This window comes from Anser cygnoides, chromosome 2, assembly GCF_040182565.1.
Source record: "Anser cygnoides isolate HZ-2024a breed goose chromosome 2, Taihu_goose_T2T_genome, whole genome shotgun sequence".
Taxonomy (NCBI): domain Eukaryota; kingdom Metazoa; phylum Chordata; class Aves; order Anseriformes; family Anatidae; genus Anser; species Anser cygnoides.
Genome location: NC_089874.1, coordinates 109,314,285 through 109,331,672, shown reverse-complemented (window position 1 = coordinate 109,331,672; position 17,388 = coordinate 109,314,285). Strand labels below are relative to the sequence as shown.

Sequence of the window (17,388 nt, the reverse complement as noted above, 5' to 3'; positions counted from 1 at the left end):
TAGAAGATAGGAGCCTGTCATCGTCCTATGGGATTTTTCTCCTAACTAATTTCTGCTCAGGAATGTATCAGCAGTGTGGCTGTCTGGCAGCCATACAAAAGCGCTAATAGTATTCCCAGCTGTTCCAGATAAAGCCCTGAAATGATGAGTTGTCTCTGCGCTTATGATCCTTCACTTCTGTGCGAAATGCTGATGTAAATGAGTTCTAGCAGTGGAGACCAAGTCTTCAGAGAGAGGTCTGTTAGAAGTTGTGAGGAGGCCATTGTCATCTTGCACAATAACTGAGTGCCTGCCATTGGAAGGAAAATGTTATTTTTATTGTTTTCATGTGTTGAGCAGCTCTGAATACAGTTTCCAGGTCTACAGAATAAGACATCACTGGAATTTTCTGTCCATGATGCACATGAGAGCAAACTCCTTTTACTCTCTTTGCAAGGGGAAGCGCAGCAATGTGAGTGCAGAATTAGTTTGGGAGTGATCGGATTTTATTACTGAGCTGAATGTGTATTAAAAGCAAAGCGATATAATTGAAAGTTGGATAGTAAGTGTTGATAGTGTCTGTAAGCTGGAAATTTCTATTAATAATAACAATCCATCGTGTGCTCAAGGAGAGGAAATAGAAGCCATCTACCCAAGCTCATTATGCTTATGTGTCATCCTTACTGTTTTATTTAGAAAGGATATACAGGTTGGTGGCAAACCCTCTGACAAACTGAAGTTAAATACCTAATATTAACATTGCTCATTGGCCTTTGTAGTCACGTTTGACCTACTAATCTGTGTGTAAAAACGGTCCGTGTTCTCTTGTAGTGAGCTAACTGCAGAGGCATGCAGGTCCCCAGGGAACCAAAATAAGATAGAGAAGTGTAAATGACGTGAAAGCCATCAGAAACCCGATGCACAAAATCTGTCTTATGGTAGGTTTGCAGTGTTGCAGTTCTGCATAATGCAACCCTTTGTGTTAACAGTAAATGCTACAGCGTGAATTTATAGCTTCGTTGTGGGGGTTCAGAAAATGAGAAGTACTCCTGAGTTTGCAGACTGATACAAACTGATAGAAACTTCGTCACTGCATGACAAAGCTTTTAATCCTGTAAATTAGATGTTACCAGAGTAACACTGAGTCTTTTAATATATTTGTTAAGAGTTTTTCAGTATTTTAGTAAGGTAAGAGCTATATTTGCAACATCATGTTTAGCTACAGTAAAAGCATTCAATAATGTAAATTTGTGGAGTTCTAAAGATGCTGGAGCAAGGAACTAAAGGTAGTCCAGTCGTTACATTTGTGGAATTGAAGTATTTATTAAATTGATACTTATCCCCTGTAGGTGCAGGAAAATGTCTTTGACACGTATTAGTGTGGTGGGAAACGCAGGATGTTAGTACTGAAAGTCTTGAGGAAACAGTGAACAGAAATAGTTCACTAGTGATAGGCAATTGTTCTTTTTATTTATCAAGTGCTTTTGATGAACAACCTAAATTTATAGAAAAGAGAATTTATTGAATCTCTGATGAAACAGATTACAGTGATTTTATTACCAGAACTGTGGTTACTTCTAAGTAGAGTCAGCCTGGTCTGAGAGATGCAGAAGCTCCCACATATAGGTATAGGTGAGAGATTCCCTGTGAATCTGTAATTAGTGTATCTTTCTAAACTTTGACTTACATTGCTGAGACAGATTCAAGTAGACTGGTTATGCCTGTGACTTGCTGCTTCTTGTCTTCTCACAAAGTCGAGAAATACCAGTTTCAGGAACGTGCCGTTGCTGGTATTACGTTACCAAATATCTGGAAGAGCACTAAGGCTTGCGCTGCGACATCAAGCACGGAGAGAGGTGACAGGGGCGCTTTGCCTGCTGCTGAAATCAGCCTCCGAGCGTGGTCCCTTCTGCTGGTGCTGAGAACGTGCTGGTGGTGGTGGTCACAGTGCTGTGCCAGGGGAACCCTGCAGCTGGGGGAGCTGTTAGGGCTAGCCACTGGGAAGTTTTGGGCTCTGTCTGGTGAAGATTTAGCTTTCTGCTCAGGAATTACACCCATGAACCCTGTCCTAACTCTCAGTGCCAGTCCCATCTCAATCTCCCAAAACCTAACGGTGAAGTTCTCAGCAGTTCTCTCCTTATCACAGTGGGACTGGAGTCCTTAGTCCTTACCCATTCCAATTTTTAGTTTACAAAGAGAGTGAGCGATGAAGTAGCCAGTAAACTAGGAGGATGAGACCTGGTTGCTGGTCGTTCTCCAGTTAACATTTGCATTTTTATATTAAAAATTCACTTGGACAGTGCGCAGGTCTTTCTCCTTTCTTCCATGAAAGTGCTTGTGTTTGGTAGGCCTAGGGAAGAGCCCAGGAAGGGAAAGCTGGTCAAACAGTTGTAATTCTTTGATGGTAGTCCCATGTTTTAATAGATTTCGTATTTTTGACTATTAAAAACTACCTTCCACAAAGCAGACGAGGAGGCTTCCAAATACAGACGGCCTCTTGGATGTGCTGAAATTGCGCTGAGAAGCTCTGCAGCTTAGTGTGCTTTAGAGCTGGAAGAAGAGAAGACAGTTGTGAATGTCTGCTGGTTCTTCTGCACGAGATCTTTTACCTGCAAACATTACAGCATGTGATCTTGCCCATTATGCTTTCTCGTGTAATCTAAGGAAGGGGGTGATGTTCTACCACCCGAAGTTATTCCCTCAGAAGCAGTACTTGGCTGTGAGCATGCCTCCTTGCTCAGGCACAGGCACTCACTGCCTGTAGGCAGCAGAAAAATGTCAAAACAGCTGTGTGAGGGGCATCACATTGAAGCAAAAGCTCGTTTTCCACTGTGCTGGGGGGCCTGGTCTGTGCAAAGGACAGGTAAAATGTCTCCTTTGTTGAACAGGTTTCAGGCTTGCCTTCCCCATACGGGGCTCTGTGTATGTAAAATCACAGTTCATTGACTTGTAAGTCGCTCTGGTTTGTGCGTTGGTTTAGGTCATGCTTTTTGGGGGTGGGTGGTGGTGGTTTGCTTTTTGTTGGGGTGGGTTGGTTGTTTTTTTTGTTTTCGTAATCTACCTTTAAAGATTTCCTTGTTCTTGCCTGGAGGCTAGGCAGGGCTAGCTGCAGAGGCGGAATTAGTAAAAGCCCTGGTGCCCGTGTTTTAAATGACGCTTGGTGTTTTGCTGCTGAGACAGTGCCTTCTGCCCATGGACTCGTTTGAAGCTCTCCCACATGCTTGTTAAGACAAACATACAGCTTCACCGGCAGGTATTGTGCTAGTGGTACTGCAATTGTTTTATTCTTCCAGTGGAAAAGTAAGTTCGCTTGGACTTTTTACTTTTTTTTGACTTTTTTTTGAGGCTGAAATTTCATTAACTTCATGCTCATTTGAAAATGCGTAATATTTTGGAGTGGGGTTGGGGAGTTAAGTGACTGAAGTGTAGTTTGGTCTTAAGTCTGTTAGACTTACGTGTGTGTAGTGGCTGATCCTTAACAGCGACTCTTATACTGTTGATTACAGGAACATAGAGAAGTTGCCAGACAGTTGTTTTTATTTTGCATTTCCTTGACTATTAAATGGGAAACTAGCCCTTAGGATGGACATTGCCATTATGAGTAAGTACACAAAGTATTAATTGTTTAGATTGTTCAGGAGCCGTGGGGCTTCTTTGATGCAACTGTGCGACCTTCCTTTAGTCTTTGTCCACTTAATTGTGTAACAACTGTAGGAAACCTTCCGAAGAGTCAGGCAGGCGCTGCTTTACCACATAACTGCTCTCTCCTTATATATTATCTTTTCTCTCCTAGTTATATGTCTAGAAAGTGAGCAAACTTACAGCTGTCCTCTTGCTTTTCCTCTTGCCCTCCTTTCCTACCAGCCGAAGGTTACGCTGCCTTTCAAGAGGACAGCTCCGGTGATGAGGCTGAAAGCCCTTCCAAGTTGAAGCGGTCCAAGGGAATACATGTCTTCAAGAAGCCCAGCTTTTCCAAAAAAAAGGAAAAGGATTTTAAAATAAAAGAGAAACCCAAAGATGAAAAACACAAGGAAGACAAGCATAAGGAAGACAAGCATAAAGAGAAGAAGTCAAAAGACTTAACTGCAGCAGATGTTGTAAAGCAGTGGAAAGAGAAGAAGAAAAAGAAAAAGCCGATTCAAGAGACAGAGATACCTCAAGTGGATGTTCCAAGTCACAGACCTGTGTTTGGCATTCCGTTGTCTGATGCAGTGGACAGGACCATGATGTACGACGGCATCCGCCTGCCAGCAGTTTTCCGTGAATGTATAGATTACGTAGAGAAGTACGGCATGAAGTGCGAAGGCATCTACAGAGTTTCAGGTACTGCGGGCACACTGGCGTGCAGGTTGTTAAGATCTTGCGCGTTTCTTATTGTTTTACCACTTTCAACACCTCGAGACACTGTTTAGAGCTGCATTGGTTTCAGTTATCTAAAAGATAATCAGGTAGCTACAGTTCAGCAAACCCCTTGGGCTGCGATACCAGAGAAGTTGCTAATATGAGGGTACTGCTAATGGCAGTAAACATACACAGCTTTGGGCCGTTTCTGATAGGATGGTAATTACGAATAAACCTCACTGGATTGGCAAGCTTGCACATAATTTTGATTATTTTTTTTTACTTGTGCATTAAGAATTACTACGCTAATTGATGGGAAAGGCAAAGAAGAGAAGTAGCCCTTTTATTACTTAAGCTTCCCACTGTTGCTTTTTCCGTTGTGTTTTTTTTTCAAAAAATCTCCTTTTGTTTGAGCAGAGTCACTAATAGGCAGAAAATGCAAGTTTCGGCATTTAGACTTAGCCACAGCAAGGATAATTAACCATGGCAGTTGTGTAACACCAGCTTACATAAATCGGAGTCGGTTTTAGCCATGTTAAACAAAACAGTCCCTTTGTGAGCTCCTCGTGCACTAAATCTCGTGTAAGTACTTCCGTGTGAATGTTTAGGGGAGCAAGAACGAGTGAGAAAAGGAGCTTGAGGAGAACCTTTGAAACAAGTTATGATCTAGCACTGCAAAGCAGCAATCGAACAAATTTTCAAGGCTTCATTAAGCTGCCTTTATGCTGCTATTTTGTGTGGTATTTGGTAGGGATGCATAAATGCCACAGCAGTTTAAGCAGTTTCTTAGTCTTGCCTGTTGGAACAGCCTGTTTGTATGTTTTTTTCAAGGCACGATGCGTTGGGAATTTTCACGGAGGGTTTGTTTTCTGTAAGGCATTTTTGACGTTTGTGCTTCCTAGGTGTTCTCCAGTGCAACAGCACCCTCTTGTGTGTGTAAGATTGTTTAAAGGGAGAGCTCAGAAAGACAATTGCAGCGGCTTAGCAGTTGTGACAACTTATTTGGACGTGAAATAGAGCACAATTTACCTGGCATTAGCCATGGGCTAAGTGTGCCTAGTTTTGTTTACTGGATGCGAGCCGAGCCGTGGCAATGCATTAAGTCAGTGAAAGTCAGGTGAAGATTTGAGCTTTAAGAACAAAACTTGCCTGACTTTTGTAAGATCTGAATATCACTGAGCTATAAAAACGCCGTGCAGACAGTATTGGCAAGGCTGAATAATTACGTGAACACGTGTTTATTCATACAGTGCCTCGAACCAAGAATCCGGCGTGAGATTCCTCCAGCTGGAAACCTGGGAACTAGAAGGCAAGGGGTTTGTTTTGCCAGAGGAAGGCCAATACGTAGAACTCGTTGCACGGTGCTTGAGTTGATAAGACTGTGTTTGCTTAGGGCTGTAGAACTGAACAGCCTGAAAGAAGTCAGATAAATGATTGTTTTTACATTCCCCCATCCTTCCTTGCTTATTCGTGTTCCCTGATGCAAGGGAATCCACTGACCTCGGTTCTGATTCAGAACGTCAGACGTGCTCTGGTTCAGCCTCATAGGAGAGTTCAGTGCTTTCAGATGCAGCGATCAAGTAATTTCAAGTCATGATTTTAACTTTGTCACATGTAGATAACCTTTAGAGGTATTCCTCAATTAATTTGTAAGGAGAGATGCATCTCAAAAAAACAGAAACATTTCTAACTATTGCACGTTTACAGTTGAAGATTTCCCTTAATTCTTGATCTAAATATTTTAAGGAATAAAATCAAAAGTCGATGAGCTAAAAGCAGCCTACGATCGAGAAGAATCTCCCAACCTGGAAGAATACGAGCCCAATACTGTAGCCAGCTTGCTGAAACAATACCTACGAGAACTGCCTGAAAATTTGCTTACCAAAGAGCTAATGCCCCGCTTTGAGGATGCCTGTGGAAAGAGCACAGAAGCTGAGAAGGTTCAGGAGTGCCAGAGGTTGCTGAAAGAGCTGCCGGAGTGTAACCATCTCCTCATCTCGTGGCTGGTTGTGCATATGGACCACGTTATAGCAAAGGAACTGGAAACGAAGATGAACATCCAGAACATTTCCATAGTGCTCAGCCCGACTGTCCAGGTACGTGCCCCACACCGCAAGCGTTAGGGCAGAACTTCAGCCCACGAAAGATTTAGGAATAGGAATTCTCTTGCAGGTGTGAGTCAGGTACTGTCTGATAGAGTTCAGCTAAATTACAGCTCCTCTTTATACCCTGGGAACCTGAAATGCAGAGAGGGGGGGAACAAAAGACTCTCTGAATGTGAGCTTGCATACTACGGATCTGATGTCTGGGTTATTACGGAGGCACTACAACAATCGCTGTCAGAGGTTTTAATTGTGTTGTAACAGAAGTAATTTAATGTTGAATTCATCCCGTAAGTCATGCAGATACAGAGTTTCTGTGTTTCTGATTCGGTGGTAAGCTAGTGAAGACTATTTTGTTGCTTCATTTTAGTATCAAGCCAACAAACCCTGTGCTGCAAATGGATCTTCCTGGTGCAGTAGTGACTTGGGATAATGGCTCTGGTGTCTGCAGTCAGATCACTGACTTCATTTTCTAGGAAGACTGTGTGGCTTCTGGATTGGTTAATTCCTCAAAAAAACAACTTTACATTAAACGCAGCTCAGAATAGGTCCTGTCCACGATGGGAACATGGCACTGGGTGTGGGGCTTGTAGAAGAAAATCCACACTTCAGAAAAGCTTTGCTTTTTTATTAGGAGTTTAGGTGGAGGCCCAGCAGCAAAAGGGCTGGGTATTATTCTCTGCTGTTTTGCTGTGCCAGTCATTTTCTTGCTAACAAAAGCAGCAACAATTAATGTAAAATGATGCAGGCTCAATCACGCTTTCTTGTGAAGCAGATTTTAGCAATTAAAATACAGGTAGTGGCAATTCTAATCCTTTTCAGGATAAATTTTTGAATTTTATTGGACGATGTAGTATCAAAATCTGTATTTGCATCTGTCCCATGTTAAAGCAAGGAATACAGTACCAGCTCCTTTCAACTACTTTTTTTTTTTTCCTACTATTTTCAATCATCTGAGAGAGAAGTTGTAGAAAATACTTTGAATTTTTGGGAGGGGAGAGAAGGTGGCCAGCCATAGCACAGTATGGTTGGTGTTCCCCTCTTACCTGCTGCTATCACTAACTCCCTTTATGTGGTCAAGAAGAAAAATTTAATTAATTTCTACGTTACTTAAATTCTATATGAATATAAGTGATGGAAATAACTGTGGTAGGGTGAGACATGAAAATTTCAAGCTTAATCATGAAAACGCCTCAGCTGCACAGACAAGAGACAGCACAGTGATTCCTTGAGGCCAGTACTGGGCCATCTGAAGTAGAATTGTTGATCCAGCTTTTAATCTTTTTGCGCAAACTAACACTTACTGCTTACAGAAGCAGATACTAAAGGCTGCTGTATTTCTAGAGAAAGATGTTATGCTTCACAGATGCAGATGATGTGAAGAAATCATCTTAACCAGTGTTCTTAACTGCCCTGCCCTTTCTTTGCAGATCAGCAACCGTGTCCTCTATGTATTTTTTACACATGTCCAGGAGTTCTTTGGGAATGTGACCCTAAAACAGGTGACAAAACCTCTTCGTTGGTCAAATATGGCAACCATGCCAGCGCTTCCAGAAACACAAGAAAGCATCAAAGAAGAAATCAGACGACAGGTTGGTAATTACTTCAGTGTTCCTGTTTACTACTGAATGCGTCAAGTCCAGGACAAAGATAAATTCTTATAAGCGTATAATAATACCCTTTTTGGTTATAGCACGATTGTCCTGTGCGGGTTACCACATGTAATGCTTTGAAAAACAGAACTCCAAGCCTTTTGTCATGAAGCCAAGACCATATTTTTTCCCATTCTGCTCTGCTGTGATATACTTATAGACACTTAATTGCTTTGACAATATTTCTAGGAGTTCCTACTGAACTGTTTACACCGAGACTTGCAGGCAGGGATAAAAGACTTATCCAAAGAAGAGAGACTCTGGGAGGTGCAAAGAATTTTGACAGCTCTTAAGAGGAAACTGAGAGAAGCTAAGAGACAGGTGGGTAACCTTCTATTTATCGGCCAAACGTAAATCACAGATGAAAATTATGTCGGAGTATTTATAACAACATGAATTCTTCCCAAAGTTTCACGGCTATAGGTTTTCCACTGTTACCCTGTTTATTGGGTAGCATCATTTGGCCTTACTGCTTCATCTTACAGTTGAAAATGCTGAGAGGTGGTTCTGTAACCAAGGCCTGGGGGCTGTTGTTGCAGGTACAGGTCAGTATTCTCGGGGGCTGTAATGTGGATTTAGAAAGCACAGGTGCCACCGAGGCATTTCACTATGATTTCCTGCTGCACATTCAAGTTTTCTTACTATTCTTATGACTCAGAACAAAATGACTGAGCATTCCCTGAATTTTGATAATGTGCAAAGGCAACCCAGTCAGATCAAACCACCTTTCAGTCTTTTCTATGCAGGCTTTTTCATCTTAGTTCTTAAAAGGCTGAGGAGCAGTATCATGACCGTCCAGCTGTTCGTAAAACAATGTATGACTAAAAACAGTGTGTGACAGAGCACAGAGTCATTACGTGCTTAAAACAGTGCGTCCTGGAGTAACAAAACGAATTACTACAAGGATCAGGTGAACAAACTTCAAGAGCATTCTTTTTAAGCTGCCGTATGTTCCAGAAAGATGGGGAATGTTATATTCATTGCTTACCCAATTTTGTTTTGCAAACTTTGAAATTAAAAACAGGCCTCCCTGAAAACTTCAAGGTAACTGAGATGGCAATTCTAAATCTGGAAAATAATACATTAAAAAAATCTTAACAGTAAATAGTGACTGGGAGACTGGCCTTTTGAAAATTGTACTCTTCTCTGGCAGGAGTGTGAAACAAAGATTGCACAAGAAATCGCTAGCCTTTCAAAGGAGGATGTCTCCAAAGAAGAAATGAATGAGAACGAAGAAGTTATAAATATTCTACTTGCACAGGTAGATGGCAAGCACGTATCTGTCTGCTGGTATTTTCTTGTTCTGTTTCTTCCAGTTATTAAGTCTAAATAAAGTAGGGGAAGAATGCTACCTGCAGGAGTGAACCTGGAACTGGGCACTGTTGTTAAGGGCAGAAAGGAGACAACAGAAAACCACCAAAAGTAGGCTGTGTTGGTTACGTGTTTAGAAAGCATTCCTAAATCTACACTCCCAAACCTAACCAGTTTTAGTACCGTTAACTATTTTCCTGCTGATCAAAGGAAATAAGGCAACTATTTTGTCTTTTTTGCCTGCCTCTGCCTCCCTCAGTTGCTTTGATCTTCTCGCTGCTGCACCTTCCTCTTTATATTCATCTTCAAAGCCATCTTTTAGCATGTAGTTTTTCTAGTTATCCAGAGCTTTCCCCTGTGATTTAAGGAAACAGCCAAACATGCCAGAACTTGGTGCATCGTCGCCACAACTATTCAGTCCAGCGACCATCTTGAGGAATCAGAACAGACGGTGTTGGCTTGGAACGCAGATTTGGCTTGAGGTCTAGATGACTCAGTTCAAAGCAGGCATGCCAACCACCTCTTCTGGAGGTAGTTCAGGGAACTGCCTATCTCCTCGCTTCCCAGGGCACAGCAGTAGAGTATCCCTTACCTGTGTTCCCACAGAACATAACGTCAGGGCTTTAAGTGAACTACTTGGTCATTGCAGGAGAATGAGATCTTAACAGAACAAGAAGAACTGCTGGCCATGGAGCAGTTTCTGCGGAGACAAATTGCCTCGGAGAAGGAAGAAATCGATCGCCTTCGCGCAGAAATAGCTGAAATACAAAGGTAAAAGGCAGACTGCTCGTGTCAGATCCTCAGTCAGGCACGCACGCTGATGTGCGTGTGTGCTCTTCTGAAACAGTACTCTAAACCACGCTGAAAAGATCACCCTGTGCACGTCAGCGCGTTTGAAAGCCTCTCCCTTTTGTTGAAACCTCCCATCTTTGCACTTTTCAGGATATTTTCCGTTAGTATAAAAACACAGTGACAATATAAAGAGAAAGAGGCGTTTGCACCAAGAAAACCACCCCCACAGGAAATCACTGATTTGTTTAGTTTAAAATCTTAATTTAATTCTCATTTTGTTTTTAAAACCATTGTAGATTGTTCGGTGGACATAACTTAACTTTTTAAATCTGCTACAATTCTGGCAATGTTGAGAAGGCATTTCAGTCTGAGTGTGTCCTTGCTCTTTCAGTCGCCAGCAGCACGGCCGAAGTGAAACAGAGGAATATTCTTCTGAGAGCGAGAGTGAGAGCGAAGATGAGGAGGAACTGCAGGTCATCCTAGAAGATTTGCAGAGGCAGAATGAGGAGTTGGAGGTAAGACTTGAAGCCTAGTATTGACGGGTATTCTCCTCCTCAGTGGTTACTTGCTGTGCAGAGGTGCCTGCAGCGTGCAGACAGATTGTTTTGCGTCGGTCATGCCTAGGCACGAAACCCACGCGCTCCGTTTTTAACTCACTGTTGCGTGCGAGGCCACGTTGCTGTCTGGGTTAGCCTCAAAGCTTCATTGTGCAATGCTTACTGGCCTCCCCAGGCTACAGCAGTTCTGTTTAAGGAGCTCTGACGTTTGTTTTCCTTCCTGAAAAGATAAAGAACAATCACCTGAACCAAGCAATTCACGAGGAGCGAGAGGCCATCATCGAACTGCGTGTGCAGCTTCGACTGCTGCAGCGAGCGAAATCAGAACAGCAGGTGCAGGAAGAAGAAGAAGCGGAAAAACGCGGGGGTGTTTCTCAGCAGCCAAGAGACAGTGTCCTGGAGACAAAAGCAGCCAAAGAGCAGCCAAAAGCAAGCAAGGAGCAGCAAGTCAAGCCATCACCAAGTAAAGACAGAAAAGAAACTCCGATTTGATCAAGCTCCTTGGATGTTCATAAAATCAACCGAACTGTGCAAATTACTGTAATTTGAGTCAAACTGCACAAATTATTGCTGGCTGTGTACATTATGTAAAGAAACTTCTTTTAAGCCCTGGAGACTTTTGTCTCCAGCACTTGTGGCTTCTACTCATCAGACTCAGGTGAGTTTAGAAAGGCCAGAAGAGTTTTCCAGTTAGTATCAGATTATTTCAAGACTGGTTTCCTTCAGGTGATTTAAAATAATTCAGTAACAGTTTTATTTTAAACCAAAACCATTATTTACATTCATCAGAGCAGAACTGAAGATCTCTTTTTCAGTAAATGAACAAAAACCCACCCACACTTATTAATTATTTGCCTTGTGAATCTGCTCATTCTCATTGACCATTATTTCTGCTTATTAACCTAGTCACTTCTTGCTTGTGCCTTTGATACCTTTCTGATGCAGATTATATACACGGGAGCTTTAAATTTATTCTGGGTTGGCTGAAAAGTTGGGAGACTGTGGGGTATCATGTTTACCTAACATGCCCTTAAAGTTCTTTTTTGTTTTAAGATGTACTGAATAAATGTAAAACTTTACAGATGTTATTTATGTCTCTGTATGATGAAACGTTCATCAAGAGCCGCTCACCTCTTTTAGCAGTGTAGTTATCCCATTTGCTTGTTTATAAACCAGCCCTCATCACGCCCCTGTAGGATAGGCCGTGTTCCTGCTGCTGCCCTATAGCCAACAGCCTTCTTTTAACCCATTTCGTGTCTCGGTCCCTCTGAGCGAGCCACTGACGGATGCTTTAGGCAGTAACGGGGAGACCTGCCCGACCAAGCAATACCTATTTCCAGCTGCACAAACGCAAATGGCTTGTGCTTGCTGAAGGCACCGAGGGTCCAGCGAGAGCCTCTTTCTGTTGTTTAAACCCCACCGCCCTGGGACTTGCTTCTGGTTTGGCTGTTTTACTGCCTCCAGCCCTCTAAAGCCTCCAGCCAGCCGGCGCTTAAGGGCCGTTAAATGTTGCAGATGCTCATGAGACTTGTCCGTCACGTTAAAGATCGACAGCAAGCTCCACAGGGTGCAGAGAGCCTGTCGTATTTTTTAATCTGGATATTTATTTTCAGCACCTGTTGGATGTGGTTATATTCTGTATCTATTGCACTGTTGTGAATCATTGGCCATGATTTGATTTTGTACAAATAATGCTTTGATATGTTATAGAAAACGGCATAGTATTTTTTTAAAATTTGGGGAAAAAAAGTTTATAAACACAGAAAAATGTGGTCAGATGACAAATGTAAACTAAAGCATTCTCCCTTGCCTTCGTTACATACATTTTATATTTGCTGGCAATATTTAAACTTTTTTTTTTGTTTATTTCACACTAATTCCTATTGAATTGTCATGGATTTTTCTAATGTTCTTCAGAAAAATCTCTTAATATTGGTTAACTTTTATTTTGTTAGGATTGTATTTATCAAGCAAATAAATTCAACAGCCATTTGAAAGTAGTTTCTAGTTTATCTACTTCATAACATGTAATATATTTTTCTAAAGCAAACAAGAGTTACTCTTCCTGAATAGCTCCCTGCACTTGATACAAAAATGAATTTGGTGCTCCTCCGAAAGAATGTTGTCCACAATTAAATTTCATAGACGATTCCCACAACTAAGCTGAAAATCAAGTTGAATTTGATCAAATTAAAGATTATTAGGATGGACCTCTATTTTACTCACGTCATTACTTCCAGCACATGCCCAGGCGTGCTTGCTCCTGCCGCCTTCACCATGCAAATCTGACACGGAGGTGGAATTGCTGCTTCTGCAGTCACACAGCAGCTGTGAGCAGAAGTTTAGTTTCCAAACAGCTGAAACATGTTTCTTGAAAAATCTTCTTTCAAATTCTCTCCAAGTATTTGTCTAATGAAAAGCACGTGAGGAGCTGAGGGTGCTCAGGTGACTTTTTTGAGGCTGCCTTACCGCTCCCAGGTGCCTTCTTACCAAGAAACCCGGGCTGACGTGCTCTGAAGAGCACCTCCCACAGCACCAGCAATGCCGCCAGCTCACATAAGCAAATGGCACAGAAGGCTACCTTCACGTAGGCCTACTCAAGTCTTGAATTACTGACTTAAATTATTTTAAACAAATTTGAATTGACACAGTAAGACAGAGAATATCTTGCACGTGCTGACTGCAGCAGCACAACCTCTGTCAGAACCTTAGGACAAAATAATCAGACTTACCTTTAATGAAAACCAGGAAAAAAATTTTAATCAAACGTGCACCCCAGTAGTTCTGGTATTCTGGCCTGGCTTAATGAAACTCCTGCACCGGTCTGGTATGGCCTGGCTGCTTTCCTCTTGTCAGGCCCAGTGTTTCCACAGAGCAGTATTTCAGCAAAGATGGGGCACAGGGACCAACTACATACCCATACCTGCTTTTAAGGTGCTCTTCAACACAAGCCTGGAGTAGATTTTTGTCAAATCAGTACTTCAGAAACCCAGAATGAACAAGAAACGCTATACAAACAAGTCACTGGGACTGTACTACCCAAATCAATCAGGATACAAACCAGGTTGTTTGTTTTTTTTTTTTGCCAGCAGCAGGTTACTTGCATTGGAATTGGAAACGTGACAGCTTTTATAACCTACTGAAATCATACGATGAGTCAGCTCCAGACGTTTTGCATACCGAGTAGATCTTCTCCCAAAAAAGTCTTTTTACTCTAAAAAAACAGCAGCCAGAAGTGGCCTGTTACTTGCCTGAACAGTTAGGCAAAGACAAATAAAGAACAGTGAGCAGTGCTCCACATCCACCCTTGTGCCCGCCTGCCTGGGCCGCGCTCTTGTCCCTGCTCCTCCGCAGCCCCCGCACCGTGTAGGGGCTGCTCTGGCCTCAGAAGCAGCGCACAAATAATAGGCTGCTGCAGAGGGAGGGACCCGCTGCCACCGGGGGCTCACAGGCAGGAGCCTTCCCCTCCCCAACCCCTCTCCTCTGCTGGGCTCTGGGGAGAGGAGAGAAACCCCAGCGCTGCTTCCCCTGCCCCAGCTGAAAGCCGCCCCTGGGAGGGAAGGGGGCCAGCAGCTCTGCCTTGCCCAGGCACCGCGCTGCAGGTGATCTGGGAAGCACAGCTGCAGCCGCCTCCAGCTGCTGGCACACCAGGCATTGGCCCGGGAGTCCCGGCGAGCTCCTGCTGCTCTCTCCCTTACACAGAGCCTCACCCCGCTACTGGGAGCCACCGGCTGTTTTATCAGGGGGTGAGGCCGAGAGGTAGGTACAGGTAGGAAATTCGCGCTGCTTACGAGACCCCAAGTTGTCAGACAAAAATCCAGCAGGTGGCCAAAAAAAATAACCCAAACCAAACCCCTCTGTCAAGAGACCAAAAGAAACCACTGCAAAATAAATGATCAGTGACAAGAAATGGCCCAACTCTCACTTGAGAGTTTGTCATCATCTTACTCAAACCAAATTTACCCAGGTTTGTACTTACACAGAAAACCTGGAATGATGAAAAACAACTGAAGTTTCTTTTGATGTTCAAACAACGCATCTCTTCTGCTCTTGGTAACAAAACGCTGAAAAAACACGCTCGCTACCTTCACTTTTCACAACTGGGATTCAGAACCACCTGCAGCTAAGCCTTTTAAAACACCTTACACACAGCCACATCGCTCCGTCTCGGCAGAAATAGGTCACAGTACTCAAAGCAGGCTGGTTATGATCGCAGAGCTGGAAGACGCTTCCAAATCTGTTTACTTATCTTTGCTACCTCACAGTGGATATAATCAGCCAGGCGTAGCACAGCCTCCACCACAGCTGAACTCTAAAGCACTTCCATTACCCCGAGCTCTTGGTTTTCTCATCTAAATCCTGCGCAGTAAAACTAAAAGGCAGAGCCTGAAAGCACTGGGAGAGGAAAGGGAAGGGAGGAGTTGGCATCACGCACGTTAAATGAGCTTTCCTGTCATAGTCTTATGTATTTAAGGTGGTCTATTGGTAGTACAGCCTAACTCTGCAGCCGAAGAACAGGTTAATCACTTATTCTCTGTGTTGCCTGAATGCCAGCATAGACAGGAAGAAAAGCCTCTGCCATCAGTATTAGAGAGAACTCATGTGAGAAAACGTGGACAAGGGCTTCTGTTTTTATCCACCTGCCAGTCTCAGACTCCTCTCCTCATCCTAACAAGACAGAGGTTCCCAGGCTGAAATCAGTCTGGAGCACGAGCGTTAAACAAAGCTTTCCCTGTCCCGAGCCACGGCGCAGACTTCCCTCTTCCCTCTCGCCCTGCCCCTTTGGGATCAGCCACCGCTGTGCCCGACCTCTGACGGACTGCAGACGGAAGGGGCCAGCAGCACCACGCGGGTAACAAATAACCAAGGGAGCACGATCAAATTGACCTGCTGCAGAAACCATCACCACCAGACCTACACCTGCACCGGAGGGTTGCCTCGTCTCTCACTGAGGCTGCCAAACCTGTACAAAGATTTATTTCAGCGGGGCTGAAATCAGCCGGCTGCTCTGCAGTCCTCATGAAAGCAGGATCTTACCCAGGGGGCCAAGAATTTGTGCAAAAGCCACTGGGGAGATTCAAAATATCAAAAAAAAAAAAAAAAAAAAAGATTTGCAAGCATCAGTTGTGACTAGATTAAAAGCAAACACCCTCTAGATGGTTCCACGCATTTACTGATTTTATTGGTGTGAAATCTGCAAGAAATCGTGGTGACGAAACGCCCCTCCAAATCCTTACAAGTCTCTGGGGAGGACACAACAGAGGACAGGGACCCCGCTGTGAAAAACAGCGCATGGGAGAAACGCAGACACTGCTGCAGCCGGGACATAGAGGGGAAAAAAAATATTTCCCAGGAAAAATACTCCAAGATGAGTGAGCCAAGACGTTAAATGGAAAACAATGAGAATTGTTCATGAAAGACTAACTTGGTATTGCACCGTGAAGGCAGTGACAGAATTATGATACTGCTTTTGGGAAACCACGGACCAACAGATGACAACCTCGGAGCTACCCCACTTTCTGCTCAAGACATACTGACCAGCAAAGGAACAAATTTAGACACGCAGCTCGAGCCTTTCTTGAGGAGAAGCACGCACAAGAGGGAGTGTAACAGCATCTCTGGCAGCGTTCCCAGACGCTGCCCCACACAGAAAAAAAGCAGCTCCTTTTTCACCACTCAGAAGTGAGATACACATTTCCCCAAGCCCCATACCCTCAGGGACATTTGGAGTTCAAGCTCACAATGCCGACATTTCTAGCATTGCTCGCATGAGAAAACTCCCTGTCAGAGTTAAGCAGAGAGACCACAGCCCCCAGGCTGCAGATTGAATGCTCTGGGGCAGCTCTGAGAATAAGGCAAGTCTTCCCTTCCCCTTCACTTCCTGAGAATCACCAAACGAAGCAGAAAAGCAGACGGATAAATGACACGTAGGGTGACAGGAGTAGGAGGAGGACAGCTTTTTCTTTCTCCCTGCAGATGATCTTTGCTACAAGTCAGGGGAGTTAAGGCACGCTGCAGCTGGCAACACGGGGCTCTGCCTCGGGAAAAACCTCAGAATGCCCCTCTAATTCACAGGCCTCCATCAGCACTGAGGAAATACAGAACAGAAATGAAGCATCTGCAAGACCAATCTTACCGTTTCAAACTGAAGGTATCTTAACTCTAAGTAACAGAAACCATCTAAAAGCATCGGCTACAATGCTTCGTTTTACTGGGTTGGTGGAACACCGCGTGAGTGCAGCAGCAGAACTAGGCTGGGACGTGCCTCCTAACTCCAAACGCTAGGATTTCACCTAAAGTCCCAGTACTCCTCCTGTAAATATTAGGCTCCACTCAGAATTCCAGGATTACGTGAAGCATGCTCTCATCTGACCAAACAGCTGATCCCATTCACCTTAAAAAACATCCACGACCCAAAAACAACTCAATTGCCTTTACACTGAGGAAAAACAGGAAGGGATTTATGTCCCCTGAACAAAATGGGAAAGTTGATGGGACTTCACTGCATATTTCTAAAATGGGAATCACGTGGCCTGGGAGAGGACCAGTTACCCCCAGTTGCTCTCTGTATGGCAGCAGGGAGAGCTCGGGACTCCTCCTGCCTGAAGAGTTCACAGCCTTCTGCCAACCCGCTGTCACTCGGCACAGCGCGCA

General features: G+C 43.7%; 1 protein-coding gene across 3 annotated transcripts in view; it reads left to right on the top strand.

The window, feature by feature from the left end:
- The window catches only part of RALBP1 (ralA binding protein 1), a 34,551-nt gene extending 21,817 nt beyond the window's left edge, over positions 1-12,734 (top strand). For 2 of the 3 annotated variants that reach the window (XM_048077074.2, XM_048077075.2), the window contains exons 3-10: positions 3,844-4,302; positions 6,067-6,416; positions 7,853-8,014; positions 8,264-8,395; positions 9,228-9,335; positions 10,035-10,156; positions 10,569-10,692; positions 10,963-12,734. In XM_048077074.2, the coding sequence (XP_047933031.1) occupies positions 3,844-4,302; positions 6,067-6,416; positions 7,853-8,014; positions 8,264-8,395; positions 9,228-9,335; positions 10,035-10,156; positions 10,569-10,692; positions 10,963-11,226 (1,721 nt within the window). In that variant the 3' untranslated portion in view covers positions 11,227-12,734. Of the gene's footprint in view, positions 1-3,493; positions 3,581-3,843; positions 4,303-6,066; positions 6,417-7,852; positions 8,015-8,263; positions 8,396-9,227; positions 9,336-10,034; positions 10,157-10,568; positions 10,693-10,962 lie in introns of those variants that run through there. The other variant, XM_066992768.1, reaches the window with a different exon arrangement.
- The last annotated feature ends 4,654 nt before the right edge of the window (positions 12,735-17,388 follow it).